We start from the raw sequence: 27,196 nt of genomic DNA on the forward strand, positions 1-27,196 counted from the left end.
ACAAAGATGGACTTGTAGATGATGCAGATGTAGATGAATATTCTGTATATCTTGATTTTGTGACAGCTAAAATGTGCTACTGATATTAAAATAACAACTTATATATATACACACACACACCCTTAAAAATAAATAAAATGATCAAGAAAATGACCAAATACATTTCCCAGAAAGTGCAGTTTGGCTGTAATAAAGCAGCTTTAGGAAGAATTTCACTGTGATTTAACCGGGAAAAGGAAGTAACAACGGATCTGTTTGGAATCCTTTGTCTTCCGCCAAAAATAATTTCACCCAGATTCTGACAGTTACTAAAAGAGAAACACTGGAACACAGAAAAACCTGGCCGGCAACTACCATTACAGATTTTCATGGAACACAAAAACGCAGAAAAGGTGAGAATAAAGTATCAAAAGAAACGGCTGCGTTTACCAGAAGTCTGAATAAAACTTCATTCTACTCCAGTCACACACACGCACACAGATGCTCTCAGTCTGTGCCGTCTCCATGTTAAACAGTAATTATCTCTTCACTCCCCACTGTTTACCTCAGCTAAAACCACTGTGGGCTTCAGCGCTAACGCAATCCAACGGCATTCACACGCCGCAGACTTCAGATGTATTTGACTGGCGTTGAGGGCATGAGTGAGAGAAACACTCTTACCTGTAGTGAGTTCAGGAGGCTAAAGACGTAAGCGATAACCACGGAGAACGGCACCAGGACCCCACAGAGCCAGGTCAGGCCCAGGATCGGCAACAGAACCAGCACAGCTTTCACTGCCGCTCTAAAACACAAAAAGCATGCAAAATCAGAACAGGGAGATCTGATATGGAAAACACATTGTTTTATTATATATCATGCATGCATATGGTCACACACACACACACACACACACTGGAGAAGACAGATTTCGGGGGTCATTCCCAGCACAACAGGAGCTGCTGCTTATTCTCACATTGTGACAATTTCCACGCTAAATCGCTTTTAATTCTGTTTAGTATAAAATTACCTCCCTATTCAGGTAACCGCTAAAGCGAACCAGCTGCTGTCCGAGCGGGTCCTGCCAAGCGGAGGAAGCGTGTGTTTGATTTTCCTTGGAGAACGCTGTATTTGACCACGGCTTTCAAGAGTCACATTGATATTTTTTACACACAGGGGCCTTCTGAGGGCCCCACCTCAACGACTGATGCCGGAGGTCCAGACGCGTCCAAATGCTGGGTGCATGTGGCAGCTTAATTTGCGTTGTGGTTATTTATGGTCTCAAGGAGAAGCTGAATCTATAAACCAACATGAGAATCAGAATAAAGACCCGTTTTTAAAAATATAACACCGGATTCCTCAGGTGACGGAGCGGTCTGAAAGTTTACTTTGAGATCCTTGCAAAAAAAGTCGAAATCGTTCCATTAATGGACCAAAAAACAAACAAAACATTTGATGTTGAAAGAGGCTGTAATGTGTAAATAGATCATTTTAATAGAAAGCCAACATGACTGAGGATCAGTCAGACTCCACAAGCAGACAGGACCACCGATCACGAGCACAGCTGTGAAAGGGTGCCTCCATGTGGTGATCCATAAGACAAAAAAACATATAATAGAGCACAGAAGAATGAGCTAATGAGAATCCTTCCCCTTCTCGTACCTGAATACAAGAGGAAGAGAGATGTCCTACCTTATCTGCTCAGAGACTTGCTCTTCCGGGCTGTTGTTCATCATCAAAGATCTTCTCTTGGCTGTGCCGATGGTGATCAGGACCACACGGGTCAGAATCATGATATTCACCTGGAACACATGTAATATTAATATTATAATAAATATTCAGTATATGCATATATAAGTGCACATACATAAAAATTACTAATATATATTAGTAATTTATAATAAGCATGTCTGTGAGAATATATTTATTTTATTCTTGTTATTTTATATATATATATATATATATATATATATATATATATATATATATATATATATATATATATATATATATATATATATATATAAAAAACACACACACACATTATAAACAGTATAAACATTAAAATGTATAATATTATTATATAAAATATAAATACATTATAAAGATACATAATAAATATGTGCATATATAAATGTGTGTGAATATGCATGTATGTATATATCTATATATATATATATAATAAAAAGAACATATCTTATATATATTTTTTATTTTTATATATATATATATATATATATATATATATATATATATATATAAAACAGCATAAACATTACAATTTATAATAAATATCATATAAAGCAAAATTATACATATAACATTGTAAAATTATATATATATATATATATATAAAATAAAAACGGGTTATATATATGTTTGTTATTGTTTTATTATTATTATATAAAAATACCATACATAAAAATATATGCCATGTGTTATTGTTATTATATATGTCTGTATGCATGTATGTTTGTGTGTTTTTAATATTAATTTATATAAAATATTAACAAAAATATATAGAAGCAGAGACACACCATAATAATGAAGATGACTGGGCCTGCAAAGCCCCATATGACTCCGTTCTGAACACTGAGCCAGCAGTGGCCATCGGCTGAATAATTCCCAGAGGCAGAGGCCAGAGTGATGGTAACGATCAGCACGGGCAGACCTGTTAAAGGACAGACATTTCTATATTACAGGTGTCTGAGTGGACATCCAATTTTACCTTTACTTTCAACCAAGTGTCATCTTTTTGTCTTCATTTTAATAGGTATATCTACTTGATTTTATTTATGAAATGTGTTGCTTGAAAATGATGCTTGTGCTATTAGTATATAGTATATAGTATACTATAGACATAGAAGTATTCCTTGTCTAAGAAAAAAAGAACAAATAGAATATAGAAATACTCAGTGGAACAATAAAGTACAACGCCATCAGGAAACCTGCATTCCTGTACTCTTGAACCCAATCAATAACTGTGCCTATCCACAACAGATCGAAGAGGAGATTGGGGGGCGGAGTGCCATTATTACCCCAGCCAATCAGGTAGTAGTATTTCATGTGGCGGTCCTCGCTCAAATTAACGCTCACTACTTTGCTCCAGAGCAGCAGGCCCTCGACCAGCATCCAGCTGAACGCTGCCATGAAGAACAAATGCATCAGAGCTGCCACAAGCATGCAGGCCACCTATGGGGTAAAGGTCAGAGAGCAGGCAGTCAAGGGTCAAAAGGTCAAACGTCCACACAAACACGGCCCTACGCCAGTTTACGCAATGCCAAATATGGCATTAAAGTTGTTTTAAGGCGCTGTCAGACTACTGGTATGATATTGTAATTGATCTAGAAATAGACTAAAAATTCGATATAATGACCCCACTAATATATATAAAAAATATAAAAAATCCACGTGTGTGTGTGATTTTACTGTGCAAGTTGACCATCTTAAACATAGTAAAAACACATGGGATAGTTACTTTTATATTATTCATACATTTATATTACTATTTTTTTTTTAAACTATTTGTAACTAAAACTATTACAATTGTTTTCTGTCATTATAATAAAGCTGAAATAAAAAATCTATAAATGTGTATAACTGTAGTAGTCTACAAATAATACAAAAATAACACTGCTACATAGCTAAATAATCAAATTGTCGAGACAGAACTATTGATTTTAGTTCTACTACACAAATCGATTTTGAAAACCAACAATGGTTTTAAAAGTTGTGCTACCAAATAAAAGTGTGAAAAACTTTATACCTTATTATGAACAGCAGAACCACTGCACAGGAGGACAATTTGAGCACAAGTCAGAGACACAAAAAGATTCTTGTGGACTGATGTACGATCTGATTTCGGGATGCTGTTAAAACAAAGAAATAGTTTTTGTAAATGTAATGGCAAATGTTTAAGAAATAAAAAAATCTGGCATAATGGTATTTATCTTGGTAATCCAGATCGTGTGTGTGTGTGTGTTGGCCATAAATCTCTTAAAGAAATCAGCTTGGCTGATACTACGCTGATTAACCTCCCTTTGTGTGACCCTTTCCTTTAATTAACTCCCCTGTAATGTCACCATAAAACTTCAGCTTCGAGCTCATTTGGCACGGAGCACTAATTAGCCGATTAGTGGTTTTCAATACGTATTCAGTCTCACGACTGAGCGCTATTGACAAGCGCGAGGACTGTGAGCTCACACAAACTGTGATTGCGAGCGACTGCATGCTGCTTAGAGTTGAGCAAATGTTATGCTATGTCGTGACCTTTATGAACTCAACACTAGAAGTCAGTCATCATAAAGATAAGATAGTGAATCAAATGATGCCAGAGCACATCATAGAATGGGAATATGCTGTTGGCGTGGTAGTGCATCCGTGAAAACCACTTACTCTAACACGGTAAACAGCATCAAGGTCACCACCAGTGCGCAGAGAGAGGCTCCGGATCCGATAAACGTCAGCTTCGTCAAAATGCTCTCCTCTTTAGCACTCCACTGCAGGGAAAAGACCCATCAAAACACAACGATCTTGAATTCCTCACACTCTGTCTCTCAATCGAACTGTCTGGAGGTATGCGTTAACTACCATATATATATATGAGGGGTTGATGACTCATATTGCATTGGATGATGATATAGTGGCACTAAATGTCAACGAGAGATCATATTTGCTCCTTATTCTAAGTTCTACAGAGGAACTTCTCACATAATTGTGAATACAAAATCACAAAAGTTACTATTAAGGCACTTGCTTTTGTAAGCTAACAGTGACCTCTACTGGACAGATTGCGGTGTAACAGAAAATAGGATCAGTGTGTGTATGTGTGCTTTTTATTATACCATATTTATTATACATGTTTTATTTAGAAATAAAATAAAATGTATATAAATGTGCATTCATTAGCCTATATGTCTTACATTTTATATTATATTCTTTATTTTTACACATGCATACACCGAACAGGCAAAACATTATGACCTAATATTGTGTTGGTCCCCCTTTTGCTGCCAAAACAGCCCTGACCCGTCGAGGCATGGACTCCACTAGACCCCTGAAGGTGTGCTGTAGTATCTGGCAGTGATGCGCGGGTTGATCCAAAATGAGCGGGTGCCCGCGGCCACCCGCGGTTACCCGCGGTTACGAGTCATCCAAAAATATTTTTAATGATATTCGGGTCACGGTCGGTCGGATCGTCAATAAATCCTTATTTACCTTTTGAATGTTGAGCGTTATTAACTTTTGAATAAATGCTGACGCGGGACAAAATGCCCGATTTCCCAAAACGTTGAACTGAGCAATGCCATTGTACCATTTTAATAGGCTACTTTTAAACGCATTTAAAGTCAGTTTTATGTATTTTCTGAGAGGGGGCGGGATTTTTGTTGGGAAAGTCGGGGGAGAGACGCACACTTCGATTAGACTGGATAAACACATGCAGCATCTTAATTGTTAAGAAAATTAAACGAAATAAATGAATAAATCAAGCCTGTATTACATAACACTAGGCTATATCATACAGCATTCAGAAAAATAACAGTTTGCGCTCCTAAGGGCTTTCACACTTTTCCAAATGTTTTCCAAATGTGGGCTGATGAATTCTTCAAGCCGGGTCGAAACATAAACATCGCGTTCATCAATAATATGCATCTGGAGCTGAAATGGAAAATGATGGGCCGCCTCAAGAACTGCCTGCTCTCGCCGCTGCACCTCTGAGCACCACGCCAGGGCCTGAAACATTTTCTCAATGGCCCAATGAGCTACGATGAGCATTTACTACTTTTAAAAAATGCGGGTCAGGAAGCGGGTCGGGTACAATATTTTCTTCTTTTTTTTTGCGGTCCGAGTTGCGGGCGGGTTAGTTGAAAACGTCGGTCGGGTGCGGGTTGTTTATACATTGACCCGCGCATCACTGGTATCTGGCACCAAGATATTAGCAGCAGATCCTTTAAGTTCTGTAAGCTGCGAGGTGGGGCCTCCATGGATCGGACTTGTTTGTTTAGCACATCCCACAGATGCTCGATTGGATTGATATCTGGGCAATTTGGAGGCCAAGTCAACACCTCAAGATCGTTGTTGTGCTCCTCAAACCATTCCTGAACCATTTTTGCTTTGTGGCAGTGGTCATTATCCTGCTGAAAGAGGCCACATCCACCATAAAATACAGTTTTCATGAAAGGGTGTACATGGTCTGCAACAATGCTTAGGTAGGTGGTACGTGTCAAAGTTACATCCACATGGCGGGCAGGACCCATGTTTTCCCAGAAGAACATTGCACAAAGCATCACACTGCCTCTGCCGGCTTGCCTTCTTCCCATAGTGCATCCTGGTGCCATGTGTTCCTCAGGTAAGCGACGCACACGCACCCGGCCATCCACATGATGTAACGTGAAATGTGATTCATCAGACCAGGCCACCTTCTTCCATTGCTCCGTGTTCAGTTCTGAAGCTCACGTGCCCACTGTTGGCACTTTTGGCAGTGGACAGGAGTCAGCATGGGCACCCTGACTGGTCTGCGGCTTTGCAGTCCCATACGCAACAAACTGCGATACACTGTGTATTCTGACACCTTTCTATCAGAACCAGCATTAACTTCTTGAGTAATTTGAGCTACAGTAGCTCGTCTGTTTGATCGGACCACAGGGGTCAGCCTTCACTTCCCACGTGCATCAATGAGCCTTGGTCGCCCATGACCCTGTCGCCGGTTCACCATTGTTCCTTTCTTGGACCACTTTTGATAGATATTGACCACTGCAGACCGGGAACACCCCACGAGAGCAGCAGTTTTGGAGATGCTCTGACCCAGTCGTCTAGCCATCACAATTTTGCTCTTGTCAAACTCGCTCAAATCCTTACACTTGCCCATTTTTCCTTCTAACACATCAAATGTTCACTTGCTGCCTAATATATCCCACCCACTAACAGGTGCTGTGATGAAGTCAGTGGTCAATTTAATGCCTGATCGGTGTACATACATAATTCAAATTATGTATTCCATTACAAAAATTCCATTACTATAAATATTTATTTATAAATAAAATAAAATGTATATAATGTGATTAAACAATTATTGTATTTCAATAATTATAATATATAAAAAAATTCTGCATAGCAGTGTTGCTATTGTTAACTAAAACTATTAAAATAATTTTAGGTCATTCAAATAAAAACTTAAAAATAAAATAAATATAAGGTGAAATTTTTTTTAAGACATTAGATATGTTACCTAGGTAAGTATATACATATAATCGTTTCAATTTATTTATAGATTTCCATAATAAAATATAATATGAAAAGTTTGCAACATTATTTTTGTTACAGTTCAAAAGCACATATTCTAAACATACCGGCGGCTCCAAATAATTCATGAGGACAGCAAAATTGGTGGTGTGGTTGCAAAAGCAGGATGTGACATCAGGAGGAGAAGGCAACACTCTGCACCCTTTATTGGACCAATCACTTGTATGACCCGCCCTTTGGACATGAGACACTATATCAGACCCAAACAAGAGACTGTAATATGACAAAACACCAGTTAGTAGTTTTGCAAGATGATTGCATTCACTTACATAAATTCGATATTCCAAAAGACGCAGACGGGTGTGACTTGTTTGGAATACTCTGCCTAAAGGAAAAAAAAATCTCTGTCAGAACATTAATATTTTAGTATAACTAGTATACTGTTATAGTTAAATTTTTTAGTTTAATTTAAGTTTTAGTAATTTTGTTGTGTTTTTGTCTTTTGTCTTAAACCTATGTTAGAGGTTATTCAAAGATATTAACTTTTAAAAATAGCAAATAAGAGTGTTTTTTTTACCATAATTCCAGAGGATAGTGTGTACTGGACAGAGACAGGAACATTTTCTGTCTTCAGCACGTCTCTCACTGTCGCTGAGATTACTGCTGTGGCTAGCTGACCAGTGTGATGCCTAAAAATAAAGAAACAGAATAGCCAGGTTTTTTCCTGCATTGAAAATATTTTGGCGGCTGCTAAAATGAGTCTTTGTCCGCCAAAGATTTATTTGATAATTGAATATGTAATATTAAATATATCATTAGCGGCTGCTAGCCGGCTGCTTTAAAACACTATCTTGAGTGTGCAAGCGCTCTGTATTGAGCGTCAAAGGTTTCTATGTACAACATGTTTTTGCAGCATTGATCATTCTAGCCAATCACAGACATATATCTGTTGAGTGCTTTAACACAATGGCCAATCAGAGGTGCTTAAGTTAGTCAGAATCTGCTCAACACAGTTGAAAACACCAGAGTTTGTGTTAAGCGCGAGTTCTGCACTCTCACAAATCATTTCATTATAACCAACGAAGTATGAACACGATGTCAATAAGATTCATTGCACAGCTTCATTGATTATAACGGGAGTTTTCACAAGAGTGTACCTTGCGTTGTAATCGTCAGCTTCAGTGATTATAATGGTGATCTTTACGCAATTTCTGTATATAATATAGCTGCTAACGACACATTGCAAAGTTTCTGGATTGAAAACCAAATTTAAATGTGTGATTGAATCCAATTGACAGTGATAACCATAGTAATGGACAGAACCAAACTGAAAAATTATCTGTGCATCATTCTAGTCTTGAAGTCTAGGCTGAAAGCAAAATAATAGAGAGTATGCATTGACTTCACTTTCCGCCCGAACACGTCCCCTCAGCCGGACTGATTGGCAGAAGAGCTGCTGCATGATTGGATTTAATAGGGGAAACTGCAAATACTTGAGTAAAACAAATGATTATCAGTTTAAACTCAAGTTTGAACTCTATATAGTGTTCCTTACAACTTACCAAAGATCCAGTGAACCATGGATATTGACATGCAGCCAGGAATCGTGTTTCCTGACATTTATATGAGCCTGATTTCAACGCCGGGGAAATACATGAAACAAATTAGCCTGTGAACGCTTTGTATAAATAGGTAGGTCTAAATCCGGGTGATCACTTATATCATTGTTATATAGTTTCATATCGTCCAGCCCTAAAACTTGTATAGTTTTTGTCAGTGCTTATTTAAAAGCATCAAATCATGCCGAATATATGATGGTAAATATTTAACTGATGAGTTGTCAATACAATATATAACAATGCAATATATATAGGGTATGATTTTACCCCCAAATTCAACATATTGAGACAAAATGATAACTGCATATCCATGTTTTGCTGCCTGGAGTTCAGTTGTTTCTGTGAATTGCAGCGATCCATTTGCTTCTCTTTTCTCTAGCTTTCGGCAGTCTTTAAAAATATACCTCAGATTTCTTATCAAATCTATTTGTACAGTCAATCTCAAAGCTCTTTCCAATTTTAGCCGTTTTGTGTGTTTTCTGCCACATTGCTGCTGCTCAGTCTTTTTGCCACTCAGTGGGCGTAACCGCAGTCACTCCGGACGACGGTGACATCAAGTGCATACCCTCTATAGACCTGCCACTTCTTCTATATAATGAGTAATGTGTTACCTTGTTGTTCACTTTTCAAATCGGACACTCAGTAACTTTTTACATTTAATTTTACAGATTTGTATAAATGAAAAAGCACATTTGTTTTAGGATTTGTCCTGGCAGTGATAATTTTTATATATATATATATATATATATATATATATATATATATATATATATATATATAAAATCTGATTTAATGTCAGTACTGGGCTCATAGTTCACATCGGTGAGGTACTTTGTAATGTCTGTGGATGACCATGTTCGCATGCGGCCACCAAAGACCCTTTTTGACCCAGGAAAAACCCTGATAGCATTACAATAGTGATTTATAATGAAAAGCTTTTAGGTGTGGAGAGATTCAGGAGGCTCTTGCTAACCTCTTGCCATTGGCCTGTTGGTCAGCAGGTGTTTTGACCACCAGTCTGGATGACTTCTCTACCAGGTTACTGTAGTAGGTATAAATAAGCATCACTTCCTTGTGGCCTGTCAAATAATATTAGCAGATAGAGGTTATAAACCGTGACATTTATCTTTAGAAATAACCAATTTACCCTATTCTCACCCAATGAAAAGACTCTCTGCATTTCTGACTCTGGTATGGTGATCTCATCATGGCCGCTGAACTGACCGCCGTGGAGCGATGGCTTGAACACACAACTGCAGCTCATCTGCGCCAGCCCTCGTGGCTCCAGATGAATATCTAAGGAAACAAAAGTCTTTTGACTCTTGATATAACAAACACTCATCATTGTTTGAACTTTTTTTTTTACGGTGGGACAACCAAAATAGTCATGGCTAAATATCAATAACTGTTTGAATACAACAGCAGACAAGAGAGGTTTATCTTTATTACTCTACATCTCAAGAAAACAAATATTGACTCCGATTTGTCAGAGGCCTGAGATGATGCTACCTAGTCACGCTAAATGAGGCAAAAAACAATACCCATGTTCTTTGTTGACATTGTGAAGCTTTTGCGCTCGGCCCAAAGCTCATCCGCCAACGTCCCCAGCAGCTTGTCAATGTTCTCTACCATTATCAATGGTCCGAGGTAATTCTGGGATAATACAGGAAACACACTCATAAAACTGACATAAGAGTTACCATCCACTTTTTTTGGAGGATTTGGTTCCAGAAGACCAGGGTAGAACCAAATTCAATCCCACAACATACCCCATGATCTCTCAAATCCTCCCATTGTTCGGCCATATCAGGGTCGATGAGTCTGCTTACTAGTTCCAAGCAATTGCGGATCATGTATATGAAGACCTCAGTGGGAACAGCTACTTTATTAAATTGAGCGGTCTTCTCGATGGTTTCAGTGAGGTACAGGAGATCAGAACGTGTAATGATGTCTGCATTGCTGTCCATAATTCTCAATATGGCACTCAAGAGGAAAATATGACGAGTCAGTTCATTCTCAGAGAACAAGGTTACATTTGTATTCTCTGTATTCTGTGTAGAAAGAAAGGTAATGCAATGTCAAGTCATATTATAAAGGTCAATAATGACTATATTTTGATCTCAAATAATGAATGATAGGTGAAAAATTTGTTTACAATGCTAAGAAGCCATTTCTCAGTGAAATCTGGAGGTTTATGGGGAATCAAATAAAAATCTATGGAGTCAAAATAGGGCCACATATATCTGCAAAATAACAATGTTTTGCAAACAAAAAATATGTTTTGCAAAAAAAAAAAGTTTTGCAAAAAAAAATAATAATTTTGCAAAAAAAAAATAGAATATTGAGAAAAAAATGCTTTTTTGCAAGTAAAAAAATAGTAATTGCAAAAGAAAAGTTACCACTGAGAGGAAAAATAAAGTTTAGCAAAGTAAAACTTGCAGCATTGACTTTGCAACACCTTTGCGCCGCTCCTTTAAATCCGCGTTTCCGTCATCCGTGCCTCTGAGGCGCAAGCTTTCCTTTGCGCTTCATTTTTCTTTGCGCCTCGCTTTGTGTCCCTGATTTGACGTGGGGGAGGGGTCAAGAGGTTGGGGTGTGTACATGGGTGTGTACAAGGGACGAAGGCGCGTCCTTCTCGTTACGTCATCAGCGCGAGCCCCAGACCGTATGGATCTCGAGACCTCTGTGTGTCATTCTGCTGCATATCATCTAACTGTCTTTGAACACAAGAATATATTGGGCATGATTAATTGCATACATTTTTTTAATCATGTGTTTTTTTTTAATTAATGAGTTAAATTGACAGCTCTACTTGTAACACTTTACCCCAACACTGATGATGTGTCAGACAGATTCAAGAAATGATTCCTGATGTAGTTTGGTTAGTTAACATAGCTGAGAGCTGCATGCATGCAACATGGGTATTTATAACCCTTACACCAGAATGCTAGACATCGATGGATCATCCTCTGCATAGAAAGTGAATGAGATTGGGCAAATTAATTGAGACAGCGAGAGATCAGCACAGTTGCTCAGCCTCAAGGGCGAGTGGCCAAATTTAAGTCAGATTGTATTGATTGACGTAACGAGAAGGACGCGCCTTCGTCCCTTGTACACACCCATGTACACACCCCAACCTCTTGACCCCTCCCCCACGTCAAATCAGGGACACAAAGCGAGGCGCAAAGAAAAATGAAGCGCAAAGGAAAGCTTGCGCCTCAGAGGCACGGATGACGGAAACGCGGATTTAAAGGAGCGGCGCAAAGGTGTTGCAAAGTCAATGCTGCAAGTTTTACTTTGCTAAACTTTATTTTTCCTCTCAGTGGTAACTTTTCTTTTGCAATTACTATTTTTTTACTTGCAAAAAAGCATTTTTTTCTCAATATTCTATTTTTTTTTGCAAAATTATTATTTTTTTTTTGCAAAACTTTTTTTTTTTGCAAAACATATTTTTTGTTTGCAAAACATTGTGTTATTTTGCAGATATATGTGGCCCTATTTTGACTCCATAAAAATCTGTCTAACTCACTGGTTTGGAATGAAACTCATTGCTGACTTGTGAGAAGAACGAGGTCCCAGGAAAACCTAAGAAGTCCAGCTGTTCTGAAATGAAGGAAAACACCTGGATTATCACACATGTTTAAAATGCAAAAAACAAGAACTAGGAAGTCACTGGCACCTAAAATACAACATATTGTTCAAATGAAATGGTCCTCTATTTCTGCTTAGAATTTGAAGTGCAGATCAATGCACGGCTGATATTGCCCACAAGCCATTGCGAGTTGGATAAGGATTCGATAAGAACAACAACCCACAAAACTACAAAAAATAAACTGTTAAAAAAAAAAATACAAACATGGCGGATGTGCGAGTCCGTTAGTTAAGTAGAAAAAGTATGTGCAGAATCTGAAAATGTGAATAATTTTAACAAAATAAGAGGTATCATACAAAATGCATGTTATTTATTTAGTCCTGCACTTAATAAATATTTTTATTTTTACATATTCTTCAGTTTTCCACCATCTTTTGCATATTTGAATTGAACCATTTACAGTAGTGACTGTATCTCACACTGAGGACAGTTGAGGGACTCAAACACAACTACTAAAAAAAGGTTCAAACATTCACGGACGCTCCAGAAGCTCCTGAAAACTTTTTGAATTTGAAGATCAAGGTAAATTGTGATTATTTTTTCTTCCGGGAAACATGTAAGTATCTTCTGTTGCTTTTGAAGGGCAGTACTAAATGAAAACATATGATATTTAAACAAAATTAATTAAATTTAGAATTCTTCATCCAGTTAAAAAAAAAAATCTGAAGAACATTGGGCAGTTTAACTGCTCAGGACAAACAAGAGACTCAAAAACAACCATATCAAAATAAAAAAACACTCGTGGATCAATGTCACAGTCTAGGCGTTCGCCTAGGGCGCCATCAGCTGAAGGGGCTCCAATAAACACATATCAGGGGTGTGTGTACAGGGTGTCACGACCACTCTAAAAGATGATTGCCGCCCCACTGGTTCCCCTAACACTATTGGGATAGAGTACTGTCAATCAGACGATTCCTATTGGATCAGAGTACTGTCAATTACTGTCTGAATGTTGCATGTAAAGTTTGCATTTGGAGCGCTCAACACCATTAGATCAAAGAGCTCGGTCAAAGCTTTGGCAAGGTAATGCCTTTTTTAACCACACAATACAGCTAAAATCAAAGGCCAATTAAAAAAACGGGTACAATAAAAAGTGCACAAATCTGTATTTTGTTAGGGCCGTATTTGTGGCAGTCGAGAAATCACAATGTGAAATGGGCAGATAGTGTAATATTGCTCGGTGTTTTGTAGAGGCAAGATATAGGCTAACCACACACACTTTAGCATTTCATGATATTATATTTTGACTCTATGAAGCTTTCTTCTCTAACTTGCACCTTCAAAAGGTGTGCGTTTTTGCACCAATGCATTGTTAAACTTTAACGGCCAATTTAAAAATAGTATAATAGAATATGCTAATTCACAATTTATTACATCCTTTATTAAACCGCTTTGTCAAATTGAATGCATCTTTACGGCTGGTGTTGAATACTGAATCGATTCAATCAGTGTCGTACAGGGCATAGCGTCGCGTTATTTAAAGGGGAAGTTCAAGCGTCAATGAGAAACAAAGACCGCACTGAATTAATATTTATTCTTGTTACTTTCATGTGACTGGTCAAGCTTTTATACGTTGTTTCCAAATTGTATTTGTATATATTTGTTCATAAGGATAACAGTTCCAAAATGGTATGTGTGTATAATGTGTGTTAATAAGGATTAAAATTAATATAAGTCATACCATTTTGATTTTTAAGATTTGGCTGGGGGGTGCCAATAAGGATTTCGCCTAGGGCGTCAAAATGGCTAGAAACGGCCCTGACTGTATGTACTACTTCTTCACAAAAAGAGAACATACTTTTAGGTCGTAGTATAAGTAGGCAAACTGGGATGCAGCATGATTCTAACTGTTACTTACAAGGTTCAAAAGAGTCATTTGTCCATGAATTGGACATGTTGTCGCATGCACTCTAACGAAATCACAAAAGCTTTTCCAACCGTCTCCAATGGAGATGTCAATTTGAATTAAAATATCATTACTCCAAAGCAGGTGATCACCTTTCGGGAACAGGCAAACACTTCCTCTGTGCGTCCGACATGAGTCATCAATCAGAGTCCCACTTGCAGGGTCAAAGGTTACACAGGCCTTGTTAGACATGAGGACGGAAAAATTGTGATGCAAGCCAGAGATAAGTTGGTCTGGTGGTTGGCTTTTGGAACCTAAAAGAAACAAGAACCAAAAATAGTTTAGCAGAAAACTGATCCTTTTGAGAAAGGTCTGGAGCTGCCGAACAGCCGGCAAGCTAAGTTTGCTTCTAGTCTGCCAATTTTAAGAGGTCACCATGAGTCATAGTTCTTGAGCTCTCCAAGTCTGTAAGGAACATATGTCCTCTCTTCAAAAAAGAATAAGAAACTCTGGGTCCATGACTAATGTGATGGGAAACGTATGAAGCGAAGGGTGGGTCTCAGCATTACCGCATAGATGAAGTATTTACAACCATCTCAGCCTGAGGCTTCCAATCACAACTTGGCTGTATTCACATTGGTGGATGAGTGGAAATTATAATGCAATAATTTGAGGGCGCAATAACACCTCCACCATCTCTACCTTGACACGGCGAGTTCCTTCTGCGTGTCTGTAGCGACGTCTCAATTTCCAGCGCGGACTCATTCCATTTGAAGAATAAGCCAGAAGGAATGGGTGAACAACCTTTTTCCATGCTTTGAATTTCACTGTCGACCAACAAACGATCCCACATGTACAGCTGCGTAACGTTCCCACAAAGTGCATCGTCTCCGCTGTAGCCTCCATAGGTCTCCTGGTCTTGTCCAATCATGAAAAGGCCATCGCCTCCGATGTAATTCAATGAGTTGAGTGAGTTCCCAGAACCCACCACCGTTCCATCCACCCAGATGCCCCACTTTCCACTATTCGCAACCACGCCTGCACAAACAAAGTGCCAGGAGGCATCATTGGGAAAGCCTGTTATGTAGTTGGTGTTTGAACCATGCACCAGCAATGCAAGCTGAACGGGTTCATTCCCTGTGATTCGTGCTTGGAGTTGGAATTCTTGTATGAATGACCTTATGGCGTACGAGAAGACTGTGGAAGGTCCATGGCAAGTTGGATCAAGCTGGAGGTGAGCGCAAACCGTTAGCGCTTCCATGTTAGGGAACTTATGGCGGAGGCGAGCCGATTTCCGGTGTGGCCGCACTGGAAATTCCAGCATGTATATATCTGGAGGTTCTAGAAAACAACATGCAATATTTATTAAAGAACAAAACAAATGCAAATGATGTAAATGTGAGATGAGCAGGGAAACGTGGGTATATGGCACGCACCACTTTTTTGAAATATGCCTGCATTTTCTATCCATATGGGTTGGGTGATATTCAGGGAATGTAGAAAACTGTTTAGCTTTTGAATCTCTTCGGTACTGGACACCACCGCTAGGGTCCCTGAACGCTGGAGGCAGAGCTTGCGGGCACTGAGCCATGGCTGGCGATCTGGCACATACTCAGGGTAAAAGTCTTCATGTGTAAGCAGGGTTTTGCTCTCCACTGTAAACATGGGAGTATTTTGTTCAGACCCAAACAGCCTTACATCATATGCATTTTACACTTTATGTGTAACAAACTGTGAACAAATTGTATTTCGGTCCATGTGATTTTAAATGGATTTGGATTCTGTTAGTAACAGATTGTTTTTATAACTTAATAACATCTGTTTTATATGATAGTAGAATCATATTTATATGATTTATCCAATTATCCATTATTAGTGTTGGGACAACACTTTACTAGTGTTTACTAGTTACTTGGAAAAAAGTAATCTGATAACATAACCCAACACTGTCCATGAGCCTACATCTACATTTTAAGCATATTACAATTGCATTTAAACATTGAAGCTCATATGAATGCGGTGCTTACCTTTTTCCATGCAGTGATGAATGAGTACCTAAGGTTTGTAATTATAAAATTAATTCATTTAAATAAGCATTCTATTTATATTAATTATATGATTTTGTTGTAATATATTAACACAAGTACTCATAACAGGATTTTCACAACATAATTTCTGTCAAACGTATATTGTATTAGGATATATCTAACAGTTACTTACAATAATGTTGGAGCAAAAGAAATTCAACAGGTTCATCCTGCAAACAAAACACTCATTAACAGTGACAACTTTAACAGCTCATAAACTTATTAATGAACAATAAAATGAAAACGTTTTAAACCAACACATTTTACAGGGGGGAAAAAAACATTACTTGAGGTCAGCTCGAGCAGAAACGTCAAGCAATGATGACTATGTATTTAAAAGCCTCTGAATAAAACCGCACATTACCTGGTACGAGGGAAAGTTTTAGCCGGGAGTCATAAATGTCATATTTTATCTCGAAAAGTAAAGTTTAGCAAACGGTTTGCGTGCGCTTTCCGTTGTACTTGTTGTGAGGAACTCGTGTGTGAGATCATGATGGGAAGCAGCGCGCGCCTCCCGCTCGAAGAGGAGAGAGTAATTCCCGCCACTCCCCTCACGATGGACATGAGGTTGAGTTTGTGAGGATCGCATTTTGTTGTCAGTTATACATTAAATCGTCGAATTTATGTAAACATTTGTACTATGTCGTAAAGAAATCAACATCTGCCTGAAACAGTGGGGACAAATTAAAAGCTGCGACCAAGAATTCACACACACATCTGGTTCACTATCTTTGTGGGTATTCTCCATAGACATAATGGTTTTATACTGTACAAACTGTATTTCATCCCCTTACACTAACCCTACCCATTACAGAAAACCTATAACATAAAAAAAAAAAAAAAAAACTTTATAAGCTTGTTTCCTCTTGACATGAGTCAGTATAGGGTATGCATTCAGGTTGACGTCCCCACCAGGATAGAAAAGCCTGAACACACACAAGCAATGTTATATTATTATATTAGCATATAAAAGATAACCGACATGCAGTATGCATAAACAGGACACCAGACTTTTTGTCCCAGGGAGTGTTTATTATTGAAAGTATAAATTAGTGTGAAACAAATACATGATCCAAAGTAAATGCTAAAAATCTCCATGCGAATGAAATTGTGAAACACCAGCACTACCAAGCCTGTGCAAAGGTTTAAAGTGCAAAAATATATCCAGAAGAGCACGAGTTACAAAATTATGGGCTTGATCATTTGCAAAATACACAGAAACCCATCTTCTTAAGTTATACTATTAAGGCCTTTATTAAAATACCTACAATTAAATACAAACTATTGTAGGCCTGAATGAGTGCAAACTGTAATTACATCAAAATGAAAAGAGAGCCAATTTTAGCAATAACCATTATACCCAAATGTGGTTATATACATGACTAGTACCCTTTAAATCCAAATCACACCCAGCGGGCATCTCTGGAACACGTGCTAATGCCTGAGGAAAGAGAATACACAACTTTTGGAACAGTCCGATTTTTGTAGCTATAGTATTGTTGGTAATGTCTATCTGTGCCCAGCATCTCTATTCCGTCTTCAAACACCGCTGGCAAAGCCTGCAGAGCCGAGTGAACTTTATCACGGGCAACCATGACGTTCTTTGCACACAGAAGCTGACGACTGTCGGAACGTCTTCCGGCCATGTCGCACGGAAGGCCATTGATGGCATCAGCAATCGTCTTGGATGAAGACAGTATCGACTGACTAAAGCCATCATCGCCACTCCCTGTATTATCAAATCAAATCAAATCAAATTCAAGTCATGTCACACATTTGTCATAACCGTGTGCGTTTCATATGCATGTTATTGTGGAAAGAACGCCATACCTCTCAGATAGCGTGACAGAGACGAGTGGAGGTCTTTGATTGCCTTGTTCACCTTGAGTAGTTTAACGGTTGTGTTATGAACATCACACAAGTCTGAGCCATCATCTTCCTCTGAACGATTCTCAGTGGAACCTGACCTCTCCTGTGAAAAAGCAGTTGTGAACAAACATCTCTTAAGCATGAAATCCAAACCAAACAAAACCACACCAAACCTCCCCAAAAAAAGATGAAATTGAAAACAAAAGCGAAATAAACCACACCAAAACTCAAACAAACTAAACAAAAACCAAACCCAAACAACCCCCCAAAATATAATTACAACCAAACAAAAAAACAAAACCACACCAAACAAACCTCCCTAAAACAAGACAAACAATAACGACAAAAAAGCTAAATAAACCACACCAAAACCAAACTAAACAAAAACCAACCCCCCCCCCAAAAAAAACACTACAACCAAACAAAACCACACAAACCTCCCTTAAACAGACCACACCATAAACTAAAACAAACTAAGCAAAAACAAAACCCAAATAAATAAAACAAAAACTTAATAGCATATAACCTCAAAAACAAAGACCCCCCCCCCCCCCCTCAAAAAAACCCCACAGCAAACAAAACCAAAAAAAAAAACAAATCATATATACATACATATATATATATATATATATATATATATATATATATATATATATATATATACATACACACACATATATAAATATATATACACACACACAATTATATATATATATTTGTACACAGAATATGTATATATACACAGTATAAATAAAAAAAGGGGGGGGGGGTAGTTTTTGGTGTGGTTATTTGCTATTACTTTTTGTCTTATTGTTATATATGCATGTGTATGTATGTATGTATGTATGTATGTATGTATGTATGTATGTATGTATATGTATATGTATATGTATATGTATATGTATATGTATATGTATATGTATATGTATATGTATATGTATATGTATATATATATATATATATATATATATATATATATATATATATATATATATATATATATATATATATTAGATTGATTGATTTGTTTAATTTGGTTTTGTTTGCAGTGTTTTTGGGAGGTTTATTTATTTCGTTTTTTGTTCTTTTTCTAAAATATATTACTGTGTCATTTATTTGTTTTAGCCCACAGGGTTTCGGTACAGTGGGTGGGTTTAAGGAAATGGGCGAGTAGGTGAGATGCATCCATTTTTCCTTATCCCAGCATCCCATTCTCTTGCTGAACAATAACGACGAGCCTGTAGTTTGTGTATTGAAGATAACAGTTACAGCCACATTAAGGTGACAGATGACACTCCACTCAATCCATTTATTTTCTAAACAGCAAAACGACCCAAGACGTGCGATAAGACCGCTCAGGTTCAACGTTTTACAAGCGCTGTCCCCCTCAGTCATTGTTAGGGTGGTCATCAATCCAAAACATTTTAACCTCAATGACAAAAACAGCTGTTTGTAAGGCGTACCGACAAACAGCAGTTGAAGTAGCTTATCAGAGTGTGGGCGACATCATTCATTAAGGATTGCTGATTCTGTAAAACAAAAAAAATTAACAAAGATTATAAAATGGTGCTAAAGTGTATATTTAAATCAATTAATATAAAACATGTTAAATGTATTTACACTATTAATAGGATGAATCCAGATTTCATTGTGGAGTTTACAATAATATTCCAAGTGAAATATTTATTGAGAACTTACCGGTGTTCCAGCGCGAGTCATTTGAGTATCTCGAACCATCTCATTAGAGATTCTCAGACCCATCAAGAGAAGATCTGTCACACTTTGATGCATCCCATCCTGCAAAGAATCCACAACTGACCTCTAAAGAGAAAGAGCAAAGAAAAACAGTAGTACGACTTTTTTTATTCTGATTATTTAAAGGTGCACTATGTAACTTTTCAGTCCGCTAGAGGTCGCCTATTCAAAACAAAGGCGTAGTTTGATGACGCCTAGTTTGAGCGCAGAATCTTGGGACACGTGTCACCTCACAGCCGGTGGAAAAGAATCGGGATAGGACTCGAGCAGAAATCATGTTCATGGATGTGATTATTAACGTTACTGTAGTGAGAAGCAGAGCAGGACCGAGTGTTGTGGGAACTGAGCAAGGGCGCTGAAGCGATTGTTAATAAGAATACAACACACGCCTCGCAAGCAGCGGGACTTTTATTATGCCACAGTTGCCGGCGCCATTTCCGCTTTTCTGGTCATGAGTATGAGGTAACGCAGCTCTGTTTATCATATTAGATGCATCTGAGTGTGTTGAAAATGATGTTATGACGTTACTCTGCGCGTTTGCTCAGCAGCTGCTATGACACATGTTGCACACTGCAGTAAGAGTAAAGCATTTCTGCAAAGTAAAACAAACCGGAAATCGAGGGTAACGCAGATATGACGCAATCGACAGGCGACTCCCTCACACGTCCCGGTTACTTAATCAAAATAGCAATTTTCTCACAATTTACATCAGTGTTAATTTTGACAGCAAATTTTTATTTAGTTTTAGTCATAGTCTTTTGACTAAAATGCCATTTAGTTTTAGTCATATTTTAGTCACCTGAATTGTTTTCAGTCTTAGTCTAGTTTTTGTCGACTAAATATCATAAGATTTTAAGCGACTAAATCTACAGTAGATTTAGTCTCCTAAAATCTAATGAGTTTAGTTAAATTGTAATAAATTAAGCATTTAAGCCTTACATAACCGACTGTCACTTGAACTGACATTTTGAACTGACATTTTTAAAAACTTTGTATTTCTGTTTTAGTCAGTAAGCCATATCAGGTTAAGCTAAAGCTTCAAATAAGTTTTTGTTTATTTTTATTTATTTATTTAATTAATTTCAAGTAATGAAGATTTTTTTTAATGGTTTTAGTTAACTATTATAACCCTGAAACTTTATTGAATATGTGTCAAATACTGGTCTTTCCTCCTGAATATGAATTAAATGGGAATTAAATTAAATACAGTTTATTGTGTAACCAAAAACGAATATATAATGCGTGACTTGTAATTATAAACAAGCTCGAAATACACCGGGACTCTTAAATTGTCTACGCCTCTGTTGCAGTTTCAGCTGCTCATTCAAGTTCAGATGAGGAGATAAAATATGCATTGTTACAACCGTCTTAAACATATTACTATATAAACATTGTAAAGTAAACATTGTCATTATTCATCAGCATTAGTTCATAAACAATTGCCTGGCATAAATGTGCGTTATTCATTGATTGTGAACTGCTCTGGAGCGTTGTATTGGGGATGCGCGGGTGAGTCTGTAGAAGCGCAACAGCGCCGTGTTTTCCAGCGGTTAGATCAGCACGTTCAAATCAAATGTTACACAGGATATCAGTTCTGTCTGGATCTCTTCCCTAATCGTCCCTCACCAACATTTTCGTCTCGTTTTTATTTGTTGACGAAAATGACAGTTGGTTTTCGTCATAGTTTTTGTCATCCAACACTAGTTTTTATTTAGTTATCGTCTCGTTTTCGTCAGTGAAAAAAAGTCGCTGACGAAAATTATGACGAAAATTATTCGTCAACGAAATTAACACTGATTTATATATAGTTGGAAACATTGTAAGTACTCAACTGAACAAAATATATAACACTGGCCTAATGGTTTTTGGATATTTTACTGAAAAAATGTTACATAGTGCACCTTTAACGACTAGTCAAACCTTTACTATTGGGCTGCAAAGTGCAAAAGATGAGGAAATCTACCCACATTGTTTATGTCCTCTGAACCAAGTTCAGACAAATGAAGATCAGTCCCATTCACTGCCGCCAGCAAACCGACAGTTTTGAGAGCCACGTTCATACAATTGTCAACCTTCCTCCGGGCCTCTGTTACCATGGAGGAGATCTCAGAGTCACAACCCTGAAAGACCAAGACACAGAAAAGACCAACACGGTCTTGTAAGGCCTTTACCAAAAATTCCAATGTTGATACATAGTACACCAAAATCCACTAGTTAACTACATTAGTTTACATAGACTAACAATGAACAATACTTCCTTTAATAATCTGGTTTCTGCAGGTTTTATGTAGGTAAATGTAAGACTTTAACATCTTTTTTAAACCAAGTAAAGAAAATGTAAGGACTAAATTGAAGGGAAAACAATATGTCAATATTTTATCGACATGCAAATGCAAAAGGAGTTGTATTAGCAACACTTTAGAGTTTGAAAATACAACTTCCAACTGATATCAGTTACTTTTCAATTCATTTTACAAAAAAAAAAAAGCAGCTTGAATCACTCTGCTCCCAACCACTAGAATACGTAAATAACTTTTCTACAGTCTGATCAGAAGGTACAGTAAAAGTATTTTTGTTGTGTTTTCCACTGCATCTTAAATCAAGATGCATTTACTGGAAATACAAAATGACATAAAATATGAAGTTTTCGGTGAAACTGATTAAAATGAAGTGAGTTTATGATTAAAAAAGAACAAATATCTGCCAATGGGCTTAGAAAAATCAGCTTAATTCGAAGGGAAGCTGGTTTTTCTAAGCCCATTGGCAGATATTTGTTCTTTTTTTAAACTCACTTAATTTTTCTTCATGTTTACATCTCAAGTAAATGTATCTTGACTTAAAGATGTTTAGATATTTGTATCGGAAAACAGAACAAAAATTTTTTGCAATGCATAACAATGAATTCAAGAATTTCTGCTCTAATTTGAGACCTTTTTAAAGACCCGCAGAAACACTCAATGTTATTATTAATTTTCAACATTTACTAATATATATATATATATATATAAGGTGTATCTGTTAATACACTATATTGCCAGAAGTATTTGGACACCAATTCAGGTGTTCCAATCACTTCCATGGACAAAAGGCGTATACAATCAAGCACCTAGGCATGCAGACGCTTCTACAAATATCTGTGAAAGAATGGGTCGCTCTCAGGAGCTCAGTGAATTCAAGCGTGATACCGTGATAGGTTGCCACCTGTGCAATAAGTCCTCACTACTAAATATTCCACGGTCAACTGTTAGTGGTATTATAACAATGTAGAAGCAATTAGGAACAACAGCAACTCAGCCACGAAGTGGTAGGCCACATAAAATCACAGAGCGGGGTCAGCACATGCTGAGGTGCAGTGCGCAGAAGTCAGCAACTTTCTGCAGAGTCAATAGCTACAGACCTCCAAACTTTGTGTGGCCTTTAGATTAGCTCAAGAACAGTGCATGGAGAGTTTCATGGAATGGGTTTCCATCCAAGCGCAATGCAAAGCGCTGGACGCAATGGTGTAAAGCACGCCGCCACTGGACTCTCGAGCAGTAGAGACGTGTTCTCTGGAGTGACGAATCACGCTTCTCTGTCTGGCAATCCGATGGATGAGTCTGGGTTAATTACTTTATCTCTAATGTTCAAGAATCCTGACGTGGAAGCTAAATCCAGCGGTGTAGATTCATCATTAATTGACGACGCTTTGAAGTGACGCTAAAGGGAGCAAGGATATATCATTTCACTTGATTCAATTCCTCCGTCCTCGCGTCTTTTCCTTGCGTCGTAAGGAAGCTAGGAAACGAAATGAAGATGCACAAATAAGAATTGAGAAGCACTCATGGATGAGCGAGTTTGGTGTGGAGGAACTTGACTGGCCTGCACAGAGTCCTGACCTGAACCAGATAGAACACCTTTAGGATGAAATAGAGCGGAGACTGCAAGCCAGGCCTTCTCGTCCAACATCAGTGCCTGACCTTCTAGATTAAGAATGGTCAAAAATTCCCATAAACACTCCTAAACCTTGTGGAAAGCCTTTCCAGAAGAGTTAAAGCTATTACAGCTGCAAAGGGTGGGCCAACTCCATATGAATCCCTACGGATTAAGAATGTGATCTCATGTGCATGTAATGGTAGGTGTCCAAAAACGTGGCAATATAGTGTATGCAATGCACTGCATATCAGTTCAAATACATTTTTAAAAGAATTATGAAAATGTCTAAATGTTGAATAAATACACCCAATAATACTACTACTACTACTAATAATAATAATAATAATTATTATTATTATTTTAATCTAGAACAACAATACAGAAAACGAAGGTGATTAAAAAATATATAATAAAAGTATTTTAAAAACAAATTAAAATATTAAAGAAAAAACTCAAAAGCACTGATTTTATGACATTTCTAATAAAATGATTGTGTTTTTTTTTCTACGGTCCCTCTATAGATACAAAAGCATCACTGAACATAAATGCAAGAACCGTTGTATTAATTGACCATTAACCCTGATGAGCACCTGAATGAGTAATTGAAGGTAGCCTCCGATTTTCTTGACCTCCATCTTGAGTTCCTCGGCTCTCTGAGACACTGTGTTAGAGCTGGGCTTAATGCTGGAGACCCAGTGCCTCGTAATGAACACGGCCCTTTCAACAGCAGAGGTGGCCTTCACCAGATGAGTCTGGGCTTCAGTACTGCAGGCAAACACTGCTCACATACACACAAACAGAACGAAATGAGGCTCTTTGTGTAGCGCTGTGATGACAGAGGTGTTGTGCATTCATACTGAGCTGAATATTGACACTGATGAATGGCTCTGTTGATTTAGGTTTGTTAAAAACGCTCGGTCGCTTACGGTTCTCCTGACTGTCGTCAAGGTGCTCGTAAAGGTCCGCGATGGACCTCACGGCGCTGTGAATCGCCAACAGGTCTAGGGTCAGTTTGTCGGCCAAGCTTTCGTTCTCTTCGGCCGACTGACAGGAGCGCAGACGTGAGACAGCAGAACCAATCAGATCTTTGCAGATGCCTGGAAGGGCGGAGTCAGACGTGCTAGAGTGCAGGGAGGGCGGCTTGTTCATCAAACCTGAAAAAAAGACACGGAATATCAAACAGTTCCCAGGCTGATGCAGTCATATTTCTTAAGCAGGTTAAAAAAAAAAGAATTAAGCTAGCCTGTTATTTTTGTTATAAATTATATGTACTACATAAGTATTTAATTTTATTTTTAAATTAGCTTTCATTTTGTATTATTTATTAATGAATACAAACTTGTATTATTATGTTTAGATTTCATTTTAAGTTTTACTTATTTTATGTAGTTTTTTTTAATTCAGCCTAATAGTTTGTTACAATAAACACTTTCAAAATATGTTCCAAAACCTAATGAGCTGCCTAACCAGACTGTATTTGAGCATTTTGAAGAAGGTTTCAACTGTTTTTGTCCATACAGTGCAAGTCAATGGGAACCAAAACAGCATTGTTTTGACCCCATTGACATTCAATGTATAAAAAATACCAGTCACTATGAAATCACGTTGTGGTGTTTATTATAAACAATTAATCCGTGCACATCATTTTTTTTTTCTTTGAATCTCCAATGAAAAACATTAACTTCCCCCTCCCCCTCGAAACGACGCCTGTTCTCTTCATGACGTGTGTGTCTCGGGTGGGACTAAATATCCTCCACAAATGACTGCAAAAACTGGCATTCAGATCTGCTTCCATTTAGTTAGCAAACGCCCAACTTCCTACTATCCAATCAATTCCCAAAGGACAAAATCAAGCCCAGCCCTGCATGTTTTTTCCATTTTTGTTACTCTTTTCACATCCTGAGAGGAATCAATAATAGAAGTGGTCTAAATATAAAAATATATACACATTTATTTTCTGTGGAAGTCTCAGGAACAAAACATCCAATCATTGCATTCCAATCATTTTGTCCAATCATTGCATTCGGTCTGATTGCAATGATAAGATTTCCTACCTGCCTGTAAATATGTCAACACTATCAACGGCGAAATGAACCTGCAGAAGTCAGGTGGTACAAGTAAGTTCTGTAAGTTGCTTACGTTCATTATTATTAGGGGTGCACCGATCCGATATTAGCAGGGCTCCAGACTAACTTTTTTCACTAGGAGCACAGTGGCCCCCAACTGAAAATTTTAGGGGCACAACCAGAAATTTTAGGGGCGCACACCGTAAATCAACATGCTAACCAAATCTACTAATTTCCACTGTATTACTAATAGTGATCTGTATCGTTAAGGTTTTAATGGTATTATTACTCTTACCGATACTGCTTATCGATCCGGTACTTTAACAGTATTCTTACCGGTTCTTTTTATTATACTTTATTTAATTTTTTTTATATATATCTAAAAAAAAACATAATTAAGAACATAATTAACATGGCTTTATAATCTGAAAAGTAAAATATCTATAGCAAAAGAAACCGCAAAGTTTGAACAAAATATAAAACATCTATTTGTAAATGGACCAGTGTGCAGGCATTCGGAGGGTCTGCTAACATTAATATTACAGTAAAGAACAAACCTGCAAAGAAATCTAATAAAGTAATGAAATGTAAAATAACACTGCACAGTTTTCACTGTATAAATTGATAGATTAATGCTTATAAAAGCTAAAGTTATTAATTCAAGAGATGTGAATATTTTCTATTTGCCTTTTGTTCGATTCGAATTAATGGCTCAATCGTCAGCAGGTTTATTAGACGCTGCCCCTTTAAGACCGATCGAATGTAGAACTAATAATATCATATTCTCCTATTTCTCCAAACTATTTACGCCCATTTAAAATATAAACTTAAGCCTAAACATAAGCCGCCTTGAAGTTGGAAACAGCGTCTCTTGCGCGGATTATTGTGCATTTAATAGCTCTTTATTATCAAACACATCCCGCAGTTTGGCAACAGTAGAGACTGCAGTTTACAACAATCACTGAATCTGACGTTTAGTTTAGGTTTAAGGAGAAATGACAGCGCAAGGCTGTGAAGGGAAGGATGAGCTCGACGAACACGGCTTTAGGAATAGTTTTCCCTCATTCCATCTTTTTATAATTCTCGAAAATAAAATTTGATTAATATCACAGCACATCCCTAAAGTTTAAGCAGACAACTTCTGTTTAGTTCTTGGCCATCGTCACTCACCC

General features: G+C 37.6%; 2 protein-coding genes across 2 annotated transcripts in view; both read right to left on the bottom strand.

The window, feature by feature from the left end:
• LOC307121030 (adhesion G protein-coupled receptor D2) overlaps window positions 1-16,924 on the bottom strand; it is a 92,852-nt gene extending 75,928 nt beyond the window's left edge. Inside the window, exons 1-20 of the mRNA XM_079808416.1 lie at window positions 16,787-16,924; window positions 16,556-16,592; window positions 16,363-16,390; window positions 15,772-15,990; window positions 15,038-15,676; window positions 14,488-14,649; window positions 12,367-12,440; window positions 10,607-10,888; window positions 10,379-10,490; window positions 9,996-10,133; window positions 9,811-9,916; window positions 7,796-7,907; window positions 7,548-7,603; window positions 7,326-7,452; window positions 4,372-4,475; window positions 3,743-3,845; window positions 3,015-3,168; window positions 2,514-2,647; window positions 1,669-1,778; window positions 661-781 (exon numbers count right to left, since the gene is read on the bottom strand). Coding sequence (XP_079664542.1) covers window positions 661-781; window positions 1,669-1,778; window positions 2,514-2,647; window positions 3,015-3,168; window positions 3,743-3,845; window positions 4,372-4,475; window positions 7,326-7,452; window positions 7,548-7,603; window positions 7,796-7,907; window positions 9,811-9,916; window positions 9,996-10,133; window positions 10,379-10,490; window positions 10,607-10,888; window positions 12,367-12,440; window positions 14,488-14,649; window positions 15,038-15,676; window positions 15,772-15,990; window positions 16,363-16,390; window positions 16,556-16,591 — 2,817 coding nt within the window. The 5' untranslated portion in view covers window position 16,592; window positions 16,787-16,924. The remainder of the gene's footprint in view (window positions 1-660; window positions 782-1,668; window positions 1,779-2,513; window positions 2,648-3,014; window positions 3,169-3,742; window positions 3,846-4,371; window positions 4,476-7,325; window positions 7,453-7,547; window positions 7,604-7,795; window positions 7,908-9,810; window positions 9,917-9,995; window positions 10,134-10,378; window positions 10,491-10,606; window positions 10,889-12,366; window positions 12,441-14,487; window positions 14,650-15,037; window positions 15,677-15,771; window positions 15,991-16,362; window positions 16,391-16,555; window positions 16,593-16,786) is intronic.
• Window positions 16,925-17,438: 514 nt separating this feature from the next.
• Window positions 17,439-27,196, bottom strand: part of kif14 (kinesin family member 14) — a 35,789-nt gene continuing 26,031 nt past the window's right edge. The window contains exons 23-29 of the mRNA XM_079808657.1: window positions 24,885-25,112; window positions 24,549-24,736; window positions 22,014-22,166; window positions 19,990-20,112; window positions 19,755-19,820; window positions 18,253-18,394; window positions 17,439-18,151 (exon numbers count right to left, since the gene is read on the bottom strand). Coding sequence (XP_079664783.1) covers window positions 17,826-18,151; window positions 18,253-18,394; window positions 19,755-19,820; window positions 19,990-20,112; window positions 22,014-22,166; window positions 24,549-24,736; window positions 24,885-25,112 — 1,226 coding nt within the window. The 3' untranslated portion in view covers window positions 17,439-17,825. The remainder of the gene's footprint in view (window positions 18,152-18,252; window positions 18,395-19,754; window positions 19,821-19,989; window positions 20,113-22,013; window positions 22,167-24,548; window positions 24,737-24,884; window positions 25,113-27,196) is intronic.

Source organism: Gobio gobio (assembly GCF_949357685.1).
Source record: "Gobio gobio genome assembly, chromosome: 24".
NCBI classification, from domain to species: domain Eukaryota; kingdom Metazoa; phylum Chordata; class Actinopteri; order Cypriniformes; family Gobionidae; genus Gobio; species Gobio gobio.